Below are 15165 nucleotides of genomic sequence, written 5' to 3' on the forward strand. Positions count from 1 at the left end.
CTATACTTTGAGTATAGTTATTTTAAATGTTAGTGCTTTTAATATTAATTCATTCTACAAGCATTTCCAGTGTAATGACTGTTAAGGGTACTGGGTGTATGGAGGAAAGGTCTTTAAGGAGCTCAGAATCATATGTGGATATATATAGGGAAAGGGGATTTTATGGACAAAATAAGAAACATACCATTATAGTAATAGGTTTACTATTTTCAGGCTAGATGTAGCTTGCCTTATTTCATTGTATGAATTATTTAGAAGACAGAAAAGGTGACATTAACTCTAGCACTTCAGAATCCGTTACGTTTCTGACAGGTAGAAAGCTACCATTAGCAAACAGTTTAAATCGTCTCAATGTCTTGGATTATTCTTTTTTTCCCTGTGTAATTTTTTTCTTTAAAAAAAAAAATTGAGGGCCTGGGATCATGGCTTAGTGGTAGAGCATTTGCCTTACATATGTGAGGCACTGGGTTCGATTCTCAGCACTGCATATAAATAAATGAATAAAATAAAGTTCTGTCAACAATTAAAAAAATGACACTTGCCTGTTAACCCACTTACTTTTATGCAGAAATTTTTGGTTAGAAAGATTTGGTGAATTGAAATTGTGTCTGATTCTTTATGTTTGAAAAGATTACATTTATTGCATCTCTTGTTTTAGTCTATGTAATGTCCTATTTTTGCTTCCCATTTTCAACAGACATTAATCACACACCTTATATTTAAAACGCAGAGGACTAGATTATAGAAAACTTCTAAAAATTTTCTGTATGTTGTAGGAGGCAAGTAATGTCAGCTCTCCTCACATGCAATACATTTTCTGACAGAAGTAAGAACCAGGTGCTATAAGAAAAGATAATGTGGACATCTAACTCAAAATTGCAGCTTAGTCTTCCCACAGAAGTTGATGCTGAGCTTAGGTCAGGGAAGAATGCTGATGGTAATACAAAATAATCTTTTCTCTTGTTTTTAGTGTCATCCACAAAGTCTACACAGTCTTAAGGTTTTGTCTCTTATTTAAGGGAAGATGTTATTTTCCACATTTTTCAGTGCTATACCTTTTTCTATTTTAGTTTGTAATAAGTGAAGCAAAATTTTTTTTCAAAACAAAAGTAATCATTTTTATTTTCAGTTGAAAAGTTCTAAGCAAAGTATTAGTAGGAAATATACATTCCTATACTGAATTTCTGCCTGTATTTTCTTATATGGTGTTTAAAGAAAGTTTTTATGTACATATATATGCTTATATATTACATGATATATATGTACACATATATACAGACATATTTATTTTACACGTAGACAGACACCATATTATCTCCCATGGAACTGCTATCTCCACCAGGAGTTCATATCCATATATTTTAAAGTCAGATGCCAATATCCTCCTTAGATGTTTACCCTTTTAGATCTTTGTACTACCACCTTCACAAAACCTCTGCTTCTTTGTGTACTCAGGTCATCTGGGTACTCTACCTTATACCCTTCCTCTTTGCAGACCACTGGAACATTCTCTTAATATAGTGAAAGTCTTGCTCTAGATTTAGTCCTCCTTTTCACTTCAACTGCTGTCTGTGTTACTTCTGTGATTCACCTACAACCCTGAACTTTTATTTCATTGATCTTCTCATCTCTGGATATTGCCTCTTTTCTACTTTAACACTGTCTTATTGCCCACGTTCTGTTACTTGCTACCAGAATTGATTTACTTCTGAAGTTAATTCAATTTGATCCACTGAATATATTGCTTCCTGTATTTCCACGTTTCTGAATCATCTGCTTTCAACTCATCTTTAACAAAATTTTCAGTCTCTTATAATTTATCAGTCTCTTCCTAAATCTGTCTTCCTCCCTCATGATGCATGTTAGCAGTCTTAAGCCTTTCTTCTACCATTGTTCTTTAATTTCTTCCTCAATTTCTTTTTTCAAACCAGCCTGAGAAAAACTTAACTCTCCCTTTTTTAACAGAGTACTCCTGGAGAAAAATCACATAAGGAGTAACAAGCACTACAAGTTAATTGTTACCAGCTTCAGGTGGGCTCACACAATTATACTGTGGTCCTGTTTTTTCTAGTTTTCTCATTTTCTTCAGAAACTAATTTAGGCATTCGCCACCCTGCTCACATTTCCAGCTTTTACTTTTCCTTCTCACTGTCAACGGATGACTTGGTCTTTGATTTCACAGAGAAAATGGAAGTCCTCAAATGAGAAATTCCACAATTTCATGCCACCAAACCTACACACTTACTTCCATATATACTCATTCCAATTTGTTTGTTCTTCTTGCATATAGTGGAATGACTCTTGTCCTCAATGAATAAAAAAATCTTATATGCCTTTGGAAACTAGGTGGATAATATAAATATGTGAAGCATTAGGATAAGGAGTATTCTGTGACCTGAGGCAAGTTGATAAACGCTATTAAAAAATTAGGTTTTTAATACTCTGTATTAGGGTGGAAAAATGTCTTCTATGACAAGGGTAGCTGCTGATCCCATACCCTAAGTCCTCTCTGGGGATTTGCTCTCTATAATTCCTCTTTTCTCCAAAATAAGCACCTCTTTTGAAGTTAGTTCTTTCCCATCAATATTTGAAAACCTTTTAGGTGGACACAATATCTTTAATTTTACATTTATGTGGTGCTGAAGATCGAACCCAGTGTCCCGCTCATGCTAGGCGAGAGCTCTACTACTGAGCCACATCCCTAGCCCCTAGAAGTTTCTTACAGTCTTGGAGTTTGATAAGCTTAGAGCACTCACTCCACTATTTAGGAGCTCTTGGAGATTTGATTCTCTAAGCCTCAGTTTCCTCACCTATAGAAATGAGGATAGAGCTGGGGTTGTGGCTCAGTGGCAGAGTGCTTGCCTAGCATGTGTGAGACACTGGGGTTCAGTTCTTAGCACCATATACAAATAAATAAAATAAAGGTCCATCAACACCTAAAAAAAAATTTAAAAAGAAATGAGGATAATCTTTATATACCGTCATAAAGTATTGAGATAATGCATAGAATATAGCACAAAACAAGAATATACTGAGTATTCAGTATATATGCTTCAGTCTCTGCCACTCAGCCTTCCACCCTTGATACTTAAAGGTTTATTAATTTTCTCAGTGGTACTCACTACCATTGACTGCTTTAACTCCTCAGAGCACTCTTTTCTACTATTATTCCTGACACACTTCAGGCTTATCCTTTGCTTTTATGAAAGCCCCTGTAGGTTCCCTGGGCTCTTTGTTTTTTGTCCATCCTTTAAGAGTTTAATATTTCTTATGTTTATATTCTTTTGGATTTTGTCATGGTCTTTGTACACTTACTAAAAAGTTGAACTATCAATTGAGTTGTGATCTCTCTGGAAGCCAAAGCAAGGAAAAAACATATTAATCGTATTAACTTATAGCTGATCATTTACTCTGTTATGCATTTTTATGAGGACTTTACATGTATTACTTGATATAATTTTGGGGAGAACCCTGTGAGGCAAACACTAAAACAGGTAAACTAACCTGCCCAAAGTCATCCTTCAGGTAATTCAATTCTAAACATTTGAACTGTGGAGCTTGCCTTCCTAGCCATAACACTATACTGTCTTTCAAAATGGGTACATGATTAGTAGAGTTTAGAATTATAGAGTATCCTTTAGAACTAGAGCTTCTTTAGGACTTAAGTCTGAAATGAGTATGTGATGATCCCTTGGGAAGTGGTATAGTATCCTTAATTGTAATCCTATAATAAATAGTATTTCTTCTATTCTCATAGAGAACTTCAGTGTAGGAGAACATAATACTAAATCGGAGTAAAACACACTACATACAGTTATTTCTAAATTACATCTCTCAAACAGCACCTTGTTAGAAATTTGGAAGCTAAAATTTTAAAGTTATATTTAATAGTTTCAAGAGAGAGAAAGGGGGAAAAACCTGTCGTATTTACCTTTAAGTCTTAGCCCAGAACCAGTCATATAACAATAATTCAGTTGGTATTTGTGGAGTAAATATGACCACACTTAGCTGGTCAGCTATTAAGAAGGAATGACTTAGAACAGGATGTATTTAACATTCCAGGTTCTGGGGGTGGAGCTGATGATTGAATGCAAGATCTGATGACTTCAAAGGGAGAAAATAGGTAGAAATTGAGTGCCTGTGTCCTGCTTTCCCTCCAAGTTCCCATATTCATTTATTCCTCAAACTACTGCAAGGCATTTATTTTATTCTTTATATATCAGGTACTATGTCAAATGATGGAGATCCACTGGGGAGCATTACATAGTCCCTGACCTTAAGATGTTTCCATTCTGGTGAGATATAAAGAAAACTAATTTGATGGTACAGTAAGAATGGTTCTTGAGGGAAGAAAATATTCAGATTATAAGTAGGTATTCAGGTAGTAGCAACAAATTAGAGGAAGCATAGTACACTCAGAGAAGTTTAAATCTCCATATGAGTTGGAGGATGAAGTGTGATTATGGGGAATGATAAGAAATGAGGCTTGGGCTGGGGATGTGGCTCAAGCGGTAGCGCGCTTGCCTGGCATGCGTGCGCCCCGGGTTTGATCCTCAGCACCACACACAAACAAAGATGTTGTGTCCGCCAAATACTAAAAAATAAATACTAAAATTCTCTCTCTCACTCTCTCTTTAAAAAAAAAAAAAAGAAAGAAATGAGGCTTGTAGAAAGCAAGTAAGATTGTCCAGACTTTGTCATGTACTTTAAGGTTTTTACTTCCATCTCTCCTCATATCTCAGTGAATATGTGCTACTAGTATAGTGATAGTACAGGGGATATGAACATACAGATGTATTCCAAGGGCCACACAATTTTTTCCCTATATACCACAGCTTAATTAATCATGATTAATCATGGTTAGATTAATCATGGTTAATTTCTTCATTAAAAATTTTTATTCTAGATATTTATAGTCATGGCTCTTCATCTCGAAATTGTATATTCCTAGAGAGCAAGGATTTTGTCTTATTCATTTCTTTACCACTGACATACAATAGTGACTCAATAAATGTTGAAAAGTGTCATTTGACATTAGTATAGTAACAGTAGTATAGTAATTGTTGTATTTGTTATTTGGAAAACAATTTAGATTTAAACAAATGAACTTACAAACAATTTTGTGAATTTAATATTACCTTTGAGTGGGGAAAATTTACTAAACAGTGTAGAAATTTTCAGGATTTTTTAGTTTATTATGAGGATATTTACTGCTTAACAGAAGGATTCAATACAAAATTTGTCAACTGTGTTTAGCTGGGAATGTTTCTTTCATTTAGACATATGAAGAAGATCGAAGAAATTACTCAGAACTTCAAATTCGATGTCAACGTTTGGCCTTAGAATTAGCAGACACGAAGCAGTTAATTCAGCAAGGTGACTACCGTCAAGAGAATTATGATAAAGTCAAGAGGTAAGTAATTAAGATGGCTCCAATAGTTGTTCTCATTTTTGACACACATCACAGACTTGAATTCTCACCATCAACATTGTTAATTATATTTTGTTTTATAAGTTGCTACTGTCTTTTAAAATGAAAAAGAAGATAGGAGCCCAATAAAATCCCACATGTGTAAATATTTTTTAAATGTTATTTAATAATCATTTTTATGTAATAAAATTAAATTCTTCAGTTTTTTTCCCACCTACCTACCCAGAAGGGTGTTGAGCTGTTCTTTCTTAATAAACGGTACTTTTTCAGAAAATAGTACTTTCTGGAGGACAAAACTAAGAGTGTATAAAGAAGTTGTGAATATTTAAGTAAATCACAAAAGGTTTGCAGAAGATGAATCTTAAAAGCTTTGTGTTTTCAATTAAATTGGCTATAAATTGCATAGTCAATTAAAGTTATTTAAATTTTAATGTACTGATATGAAACAAAGTCTAGAACATTGATCTCTTATCTATCAAGATAATTTTCTTACATCTGACAGGTTTTTTAACATAGGGAAACTAAGTCTTAAAGGAATTATGGTTTTTTGTATCTGTTTTTAAAGTCTTAAATGACTACTTTGTAACTGGTTAAACAAACAACTGTTGTTTAGGTTATAACAATATAGTTGATACCCAGAATATATGTGACTAGGTATATGTATGCACTTGAGAACTATATCTGTCTAAGCCTTGTCTAAGTGTTATGTAAAAGTTTATAAAATGAAAGTTTACGTAAGTTTATAGGCAAGATAACCAATAAGTGCTCTCTTTTATACATTGTATCTGACATAGAAGAGCCACCCTGTCATTTAAAGACCTATCTTATATCCCTTTGCTTTGACTAAGTCAATTCTGATTACTAACACTGTTTCCTAAATGTATAAGAGATTCAAGGCTATCCTTCGATTTTTGTTAACTCATGTATACTTGTGATTATTGTTACTGTAAACTCTGGATTCTAACTTGTACTTTAGAAGTTAAACTTAGTTAAATGTCAAGCTTAGGAGAGCATTTTGCCAAGTTAGTGTTCTTCAAACTGAAATTATCTGTAGCAAAAGTCTCAAATTTGTATATAAATAACAAATTTGGTTGGTATTTATTTATGTCATTTGGTGTCTTATAGCTGGATAAAGTAACCTGTTGTCAATAAAAAAATAATAATAATACTTTCTGAAAACATGTTTCCCAAATATGTTGCTACTAAGTAACAATAGCAAATATCTTCCTTTAACTGGAATATCCTTTTGCACTCTTTATAAATTTCTAGGTAAATCTCTTTTCATTCTGAGTCTGTTTTGTCACCTATGCGGCGGTGCTAATATATGTAACTGCATTATATAAACAAAATCAATAAAGGCATACTCATGAATGTTTTAAAATATATATACCATGTATATGCAGATGGAGTGACTTTTTCCTAATTGTTCACTATTATATCTCCTGGCACCTAAAATTATTTATTTATTTATTTATTTATTTATTTATGTAGTGCTGAGGGTTGTACGCAGTGCCTCACACTGCAAGGCAAGCGCTCTACCACAAACTACAGCCCCAGCCCTTCTTTCTTTTTTTTATAGATATTTTTTATTTGTAAATAAGGACATGATACCTTATTTTATTTACTTATTTTTACATGGTGCTGAGGATTGAACCAGTGCCTCAGATTACTAGGCAAGCACTCTACCATTGAGCTACAACATCAGCCCCTAAAATTAATTCTAGAATTATAATAGTCACTTAATATTTTGTTAAATGAATAAATGAATGCTTTAAACTGTATTATTTAAATTATAAATTATTTAACATCATAAGTGACTTTGCAAAAATTTAGCTCATTAACATTGGCATTTTTACATCCACTGTGACAAACATATGATATCTATTATTATTATCACTATTATTATTAGTCTTGCTAATGTGGTAACTTTTAGAACTTGAAATCTGTAAGAACTACACTTGGTGACCTCCTGAATAAAGCTGGATTAAAAAAAGAATCATTATATTTTGTTTTTTACAATTTTTTTAATTGGTGTATCATGCTATAAATAATGTCAAGAGATACATTTTTTAAAATGAAGTAGATTGTGATGGTCAGATAATATTTTAAGTTGGTATTTTGATGTCCTGCTTCCACTATAAATCTGTAGCAATGATAGATAAAATATAAAAAGACAAAACTAACAAGTGTAGTCATCAGAATATTCCAGAGGGGCCATGAATGAAGGATAAATGAAACAAGATGAGTCATGAGTTGATCCTTATTGAAGCTGAATGATGGGAATATGGGTATCATATCTATTTTTATGTATGTGTTTCATTTTCTATAATAAAAACCTAGGAAAGAAAAATATAGCCTTGATCAAAAAGCATGAAATAAGCATTCTCATGTGCTAGAAATGGAACAGAAAAAGAAACAAGAGGGTCTCAAACTAGACCTTTGGTTCACTTGGTAGAGTGAATGGTTTAAAAAAAAATGGACAAAGGGATATGACCTTGATAATTCTATGTGGCAGTTAAAAATCAATAAATTACATCTGAATGTATCTTTTATATTATTTATTTTAGCAGTTCCTTGCCTTCTAGCATAACATAATGTTCCTAGTTTTATGTTGTCATTGTCTCAGCTCTTTTTCTAAGGAGTCCTAATTTCTTTCAGTGGGAGATGCTATTTAGAAATTAAGATCTGGGTGCTGTGGTCATTACTACATTGGTCATTGTTTCTTGGATCTGTTAGTAGGCTAAGGCAGTAGAGGGAGGAAGCTTAATAGGCATGGTGGGTAAGATCATATTGATACTTCTAGTTTCAATTCAGTACCTTTTTAAACAGTAACTGGTTTAAAAAGATTCCAGCTGGCTAAATATAAAAGTGAATATTGACAATAACGAATTATAATTATTAATAGAATAGGAATTTGTGAGGGTATGCTAATAATAAGTAAGGAAGGAAAGAGAATCTGCAGAGTAAAATGCAGACCAGTAAGTGTATGTGCCTGTTAGGATGACCATTTTGTAGCCTCCTTAATATTTGATTGAGAGTCATCAATGGAATCTAAAACCAATGGACAAATGTATGTTAGGGAACAGGATCTAAATGAGTTATTAAAGAGCTGGTGAAAACACTTCTTTTGTGTGTGTGTGTGTGTGTGTGGTGCTGGGGATTGAACCCAGGGCCTGTGCATGTGAGGAGGCAAGCACTTTATCAACTGAGCTATATCCCCAGCCCCTGTGAAAACAATTCTTAACAGCTCTTTCCATGCAGTACCTGGAGGTCAGTGAAGTAAAGTACAAGGCACTGCTTCTGACTGAAGAGGAGTAATTAAGTTAGCAAATCTCTTTTTCTGCTCATTTTTAAAGATGCCTATTGTGATTTTGATCCAATTCTTAGATTTAGTATTCTGGGGGAGAGAGATAATATGATATGATATAATATAATATAATATAATATAATAATAGGAGTTAGAATATCTGGGTAATCATAAGCAATTTCTAAAAGAAATGGTTATAGGAATGTCTGCTTACATAGCTGCTGTGCAATCTGAGTGATAAATTATGAGGGGCTTTTTGACCCCAATTGAACCGAAAGCCTATAGCTATGTGTAAGTTCTTACAAGTTTTGGCTTCAAGATAAGATTCAAGGTGATTACTGAAAAAAATACCAAAGTATACCTCAGAAAGTTTTATTATTTACTTGTTGGCCTAGTTTATTTATATATATATATATATATATATATATATATATATATATATATTTAAGTTTAATAAATTTATGTTTATCTGAACAAGTTTTTGAACACAGACCTTCTAAATTTAAAAAATCGTTTATAGTTCATAAAGTAGCACCAAAGCCCTAGTGCTCAGTGTGTCTGTTCAGTTTCCTGAAAATGCTCACTATATGAGGGCAGCTGGGGATGTTGCTCAGTGGAGCACTTCTTCTTTTTTTTTTTTTTTTTTTAATTGGTTGTTCACATTACAAAGCTCTTGACATATCATACTTCATACATTAGATTGAAGTGGGTTATGAACCCCCAATTTTACCCCAAATGCAGATTGCAGAATCACGTCGGTTACACATCCACAATTTTACATAATGCCCTATTAGTAATTGTTGTATTCTGCTACCTTTCCTATCCCCTACTATCCTCCCTCCCCTCCCCTCCCTTCTTCTCTCCCTACCCCATCTACTGTAATTCATTTCTCTCCTTGTTTATTTTCCCATTCCCCTCACAACCTCTTATATGTAATTTTGTATAGCTATGAGGGTCTCCCTTCATTTCCATGCAATTTTCCTCTTCTCTCCCTTTCCCTCCCATCTCATGTCACTAATTAATGTTACTCTTTTCTTCCTACTCTTCCTCCCTGGTCTGTTCATAGTTGCTCTCATTATATCAAAGAAGACATTTGGTATTTGTTTTTTAGGGATTGGCTAGCTTCACTAAGCATAATCTGCTCTAGTGCTGTCCATTTCCCTGCAAATTCTATGATTTTGTCATTTTTTATTGCTGCATAGTACTCCATTGTGTATAGATGCCACATTTTTTTTATCCATTCATCTATTGAGGGGCATCTGGGTTGGTTCAGTGGAGCACTTCTAGTGTACCCAGGACCCTGGGTTTGTTCCTTAGCACTATAAAAATAAATAAATAATTTGCATGTATATTTGCATTTGACTTTAATAGTGAACGTGATGCACTGGAACAGGAAGTATTCGAGTTGAGGAGAAAACATGAGATACTTGAAGCCTCTCACATAACTCAAGCTAAAGAAAGAAATGAATTATCAAAAGAGGTAAGCTTATAAGTAGAATCATTTATATTTTATAGTATAATATTAGTGGAAAATAGCCCAGGGCAAAATTATGGGAGGGACAGTTTTCCTTTTTGATGTAGTTGCCAGGAAAAAAAAAAAAAAAGACTTTTAATAGCTTTTTTTGGATAGACAATTTTAAGGTAAGAATTAGTCCTTTTTAAAGGGATAGTTTTTGTGTGTTGAGAGAAAACATGACGAAAGAATTGAATACAGTCAGCCTAGAAAAATAAGGCTGTATTACTCTGAACATTGTCCCTCTATACCCATAGGTGGCCACCTTACAGCAGACAGTTACTTTACTTCAAAAGGATAAAGAGTATCTCAATCGCCAAAACATGGAGTTGAGTGTGCGCTGTGCCCATGAAGAGGATCGCCTTGAAAGACTTCAGGCTCAACTTGAAGAAACCAAAAAGGCTAGAGAAGAGATGTATGAAAAATATGTAACATCCAGGCAAGAAATACATTCTTTTTAGCAACGTCTTTTTCAGTGGGGGGAACTCCTGGTTTTGAGGAAGATGTGTAATTTTTTAAAAAACCTTAAGGACAATATTAAGATCATGTTTCATTTTATTTTCTTATATTCTTTTCTGGTTGATTTTTTTAAAAGACATTTTGACTTTCCCCATAAAACAAAAAAAAATTATTTCTTTTAGATAAAGAAATATATATATACTAAAACTGTCTTTCTTATGGCATAATCTTTTTGATTCCCCATGTTTCTACAAGTATTTTTTTAAATACAGTGTATCTCTGGCTGTATCATTTTGAAGAAAATCCAAGTCTGCTCATGATTTCCTGACTGTGAAACATAAAAGAATGAGCAGGCACTGGTTGCATATTATTTTATATACCAAGCCCTGGAATCAGTCCCCACATTTTAATCCTGCCTTCTCTATTCTGATAGATGTGTTTAAGCTACTAGAGATTCTTTATACAAATAGCCCTTATAATTCTGGAGGTTTTTTTTTTTTTTAGAAGACAAATCATTTTATTTTTTTTAATTAATTTAATTTTATTTTTTACAAAAACGAAGCACAACTTTTTCATTTCTCTTGTTGTACATGATGTAGAGTCATACCATTCATGCAATCATACCCATACAAAGGGGTAATAATGTCCATCTCATTCCACCATATACACACACACACACCCTTTCCCATAATCCAAATTCCTCCATTCTTCCTTCCCACCAGTTGACCCAGCTATCAGTCTTGAGTTATTTTTATCAGCATATCAAGCACTAAAACAAAGTTAAAATTTTACCTTTAACAGTTCACATGTTCATAATTTTTTCCTAGCATTAATATCTTTTTCGTCACTTTCTGCTGGACATTACCCTGTGTAATGTTTTGAAACATAATGTTTCAAAACCACCGTGTGTATGATTGTCCTACATGGAAGGAAACAATTTATAAAGTCAGAGTTATTTTGGTTTTGTGTTTTTGTTAATATTATTTTTGTCTCCATATGTTCCACACTAGATTATTATTTTTAAATGAAGAGTCATTCTGTATGCCTTCAGTTTTCAAACTTCAGCCATGTGCATTAAAAACTACTAGGAAAATATTTTTGAAGACAAGTACGTATCCAACAGGAATTACTAACATCTTATGTATTAATTATAGCTTTGGAGCAGTATGTTGGACAGGTTGTGAGCTTATATGCAAGTAGTTTTGAACAGCATTTTGGGGAATTATAAAACTTTATGTCTAAAATTGTTACATTATCCAAACATGGTATATAGAGCATATACGTATCTTGATTTTTATCAAGAGATTTAAATCTTACATATTGGACAAGAGCTTATTTGTTCCATGAAAGAAATTCACAGATACTCCTTTTGACTCCTTGTAGAGACCATTATAAAATAGAATATGAAAATAAACTACAGGATGAACTAGAACAAATCAGATTGAAAACTCATCAGGAAATTGAACAGCTTCGAAGTGCCTCTAAGGAAATGTATGAACGAGAAAACAGGTAAAAAAAAAAAAAAAAACTTGTGTAATATTTTATTTATCTTTGGAGGTTATAGAAGTTATTGAAATTAATTACTATTTGTGAGTTAGCATCTTTTTTAATGCACTTGTCATAAATCTAAATACAATATAATGAGAATATTAAAATTCTAAAAATATTTGATAGCTAGCTTAGAATAGACTTTACCAGGCTTTAGACTTTTTCACTCTGGTATTAGCATAATCTCTTTTCTTCCCCCCAAGGGTGGGGTTTATTTCAAAATTGTAAAGATATGTATTTTATTTTTTATACATAATAAGCAATTTTAAGCGTATAGTAAAATGTTCCACATTTTTTAAAATATTTTATTCTTTAGTTATAGTTGACCACAATACCTTTATTTTATTTGTTTATTCTTATGTGGTGCTGAGTATCGAACACAGGTCCTCACACGTACTAGGTGAGTGCTCTACCACTGAGCCCCAACCCCACTCCCAAATGTTTCACATTTTTAAAGTTAAAAAAAGATATCTAAAAACAGACATTTTTAAAAAGTCAAATATACTTAATATCTCTCATAGCACAGATTTGTTCCTTAAATACTCACATTTCAAAAACTGGTTTGAAAAGGTTTAAAAAATTAGCTAAACTTATTTATATTGGCAGTGATTAAAATTTCCTTATCTTCGGAAAAACAAGTCTGTGACATGCAGTAAATTTAAAGCTACGTGCATTTAGCAGTTTAATTAAGTGTGTGGTTTTACCAGTACCCAGAATGGTCTTAAGCTGCTGCTGCAGTTATCACTTTACTAGAAACAGCTTAATTCTCTAACAGTGGACTATTGACATCCCAACAGTCTTTTCCACAAGTAGTTTATGGTTTTCAGCTTAAGAGAGAAGAGCAGCATTTAAACATCCCTTGCATATGGGGGTTACAAGAACCACATTATGCAGAATTGTAAGGCCAGTTGCTTCTTATGCCACCAAAGATGGCACACAGGAGGAGTACAAAGTACAGAAGCGTAATGACTGTTGCAGGTAGTCTTCTTATTTCAGGTATTTTCTTCAGCTGCTTCACAGGTTCCATTTAAAAGAGTGTATTGGCTAATGCTGCAAGATTTCCAAGGGTGTAAAACACTGCAAAAAGCTTTGTGCCACCAGGAAGCCACAGCAATCCAGTTCCAAGGATAGAAGAAAGAAAATGCTTCCATGAAGCATATGATAAATCATTTTATTTTAGTGTTGTAACTAAGAGAGGGGGCCTAAGGATCTGCACGAGCAGGCCCTGCTCCTCATAGTCGTGGCAGCTCAGGACCTGCTGCAGCTTCTCCATGACCTAGTCTGCAAAGCACGGCACCAGCCACGCCATTATCTCTTTGTACTGGATAACTTGTCTTTTTGCCTTTTCCTCAATTCAGACTGAGGACAGGGATCAAAAAGAAATTAGAGCCAGGAACACACTAATAATCCCAAAGGTTTGGGAAGCTGAGGCAGGAGAATCATGAGTTCAAAGCCAGCAGCAATTTAGTGAGTCCCTTTCTCAAAATATAAAAACAGGCTGGGGATGTGACTCAGTGGTGAAGCGCCCCTGGGCTCAATCCCTGGTACAAAAAAAAAAAAAAAAAGAAAGAAAGAAAGAAAGAAATTAGAGGGTACTGAGACATATCAGTAGTTCTTATAACATGCCAATAATTTCTCCTAAAAAACTAATTTAACTGCTGGTCCTGAAAAATGTTAGATAACCTTGAAGAAATATTTTTATTTATACGCTTAATTTTGGACCAGTGTATATAAGTTTCTCCTAGTTAGTGACTAACAACGTTAGGGGAAAATAAATGCTATTTATTTCAGTGGAAGAGTTTTTTTCATTATTATTATTCTTTTTAATTATACATACAGTATATTTTGACACATTTATACAAATATAGAGTATATCTAATTCTAATTTGGATCCCAGTTGTGGTTGTACATGATGTGGAGATGTATGATGTATGTATGTATGTATGTATGTATGTATGTATTATGTATTTATTTATTTATTTTACTCTTTTTCTAAATACATGACAGTAGAATGTATTTGATAGGGTGTATTTATATATGTATGTAGGAAAATTAAGTCAGATTCATTACACTGTCTTTCCTATTCTGTCCCCCCATCCCTTTATTCCCCTTTGTCTAACCCAATGAACTTTTATCCTTCCCCTTCCCATCTCTTGTTGTGTGTTAGCATCCACATATCAGAGAGAACATTCAGCCTTTGCTTTTTGGGATTGGCTTATTTCGCTTAGCCTAGTAGTTTCCAGATATTTTCATTAATTAGCAAATGTTATGAGGTTATACTTTTTTATGGCTGAGTAATATTCCATTGTGTATATATACCACATTTTCTTTATTCATTCATTTGTTGAAGGACACCTAGGTTGGTTCCATGGCTTAGTTATTGTGAATTGAGCTTCTATAAACATTGGTGTGGCTGCATCACTATAGTATGCTGATTTTAAGTCCTTTGGGTATATACCAAGGGATGAGATAACTGTATCAAATGGTAGTTCCATTCCAAGTTTTCTGAGGAATCTTTGTACTGCTTTCCAGAATGGTTGCATCAATTTGTAGTCCCATCAACAATGTATGAGTGTACCCTTTTCTCTCCATCTTCACCAACATGGTTACTTATATTGTTGATTGTTGCTATTCTGACTGGAGTGAGATAAAATCTCATAATCTGTTCATAATCTAGGATTATATTTACAATGAAAATGGCAAAGAATGTTTTACTATAAAAATTCTGAATCACCATTTATTACCAGTAATCAGATTAAATATATACTTTGGCCACTGGCAAAGCAGGGATGGGAAAAATGTGTGTGTGTGTGTGTGTGTGTGTGTGTAGCACACACATTAATTTTTTTTTCATGATCATACATTCCCAAGCTTTTATTGAAAGTCCTCCTTATTAAAAATTCTAAT

The 15165-nt window shown here is 33.4% G+C and overlaps 1 protein-coding gene across 1 annotated transcript in view; it reads left to right on the forward strand.

Moving 5' to 3' along the window:
* PIBF1 (progesterone immunomodulatory binding factor 1) overlaps positions 1–15165 on the forward strand; it is a 227173-nt gene that overhangs the window by 35279 nt on the left and 176729 nt on the right. Inside the window, exons 6-9 of the mRNA XM_081281650.1 lie at positions 5280–5413; positions 10110–10218; positions 10509–10690; positions 12094–12219. Coding sequence (XP_081137776.1) covers positions 5280–5413; positions 10110–10218; positions 10509–10690; positions 12094–12219 — 551 coding nt within the window. The remainder of the gene's footprint in view (positions 1–5279; positions 5414–10109; positions 10219–10508; positions 10691–12093; positions 12220–15165) is intronic.

The sequence above is a fragment of the Spermophilus citellus genome (assembly GCF_964194105.1).
Source record: "Spermophilus citellus genome assembly, chromosome: 1".
NCBI classification, from domain to species: Eukaryota; Metazoa; Chordata; class Mammalia; order Rodentia; family Sciuridae; genus Spermophilus; species Spermophilus citellus.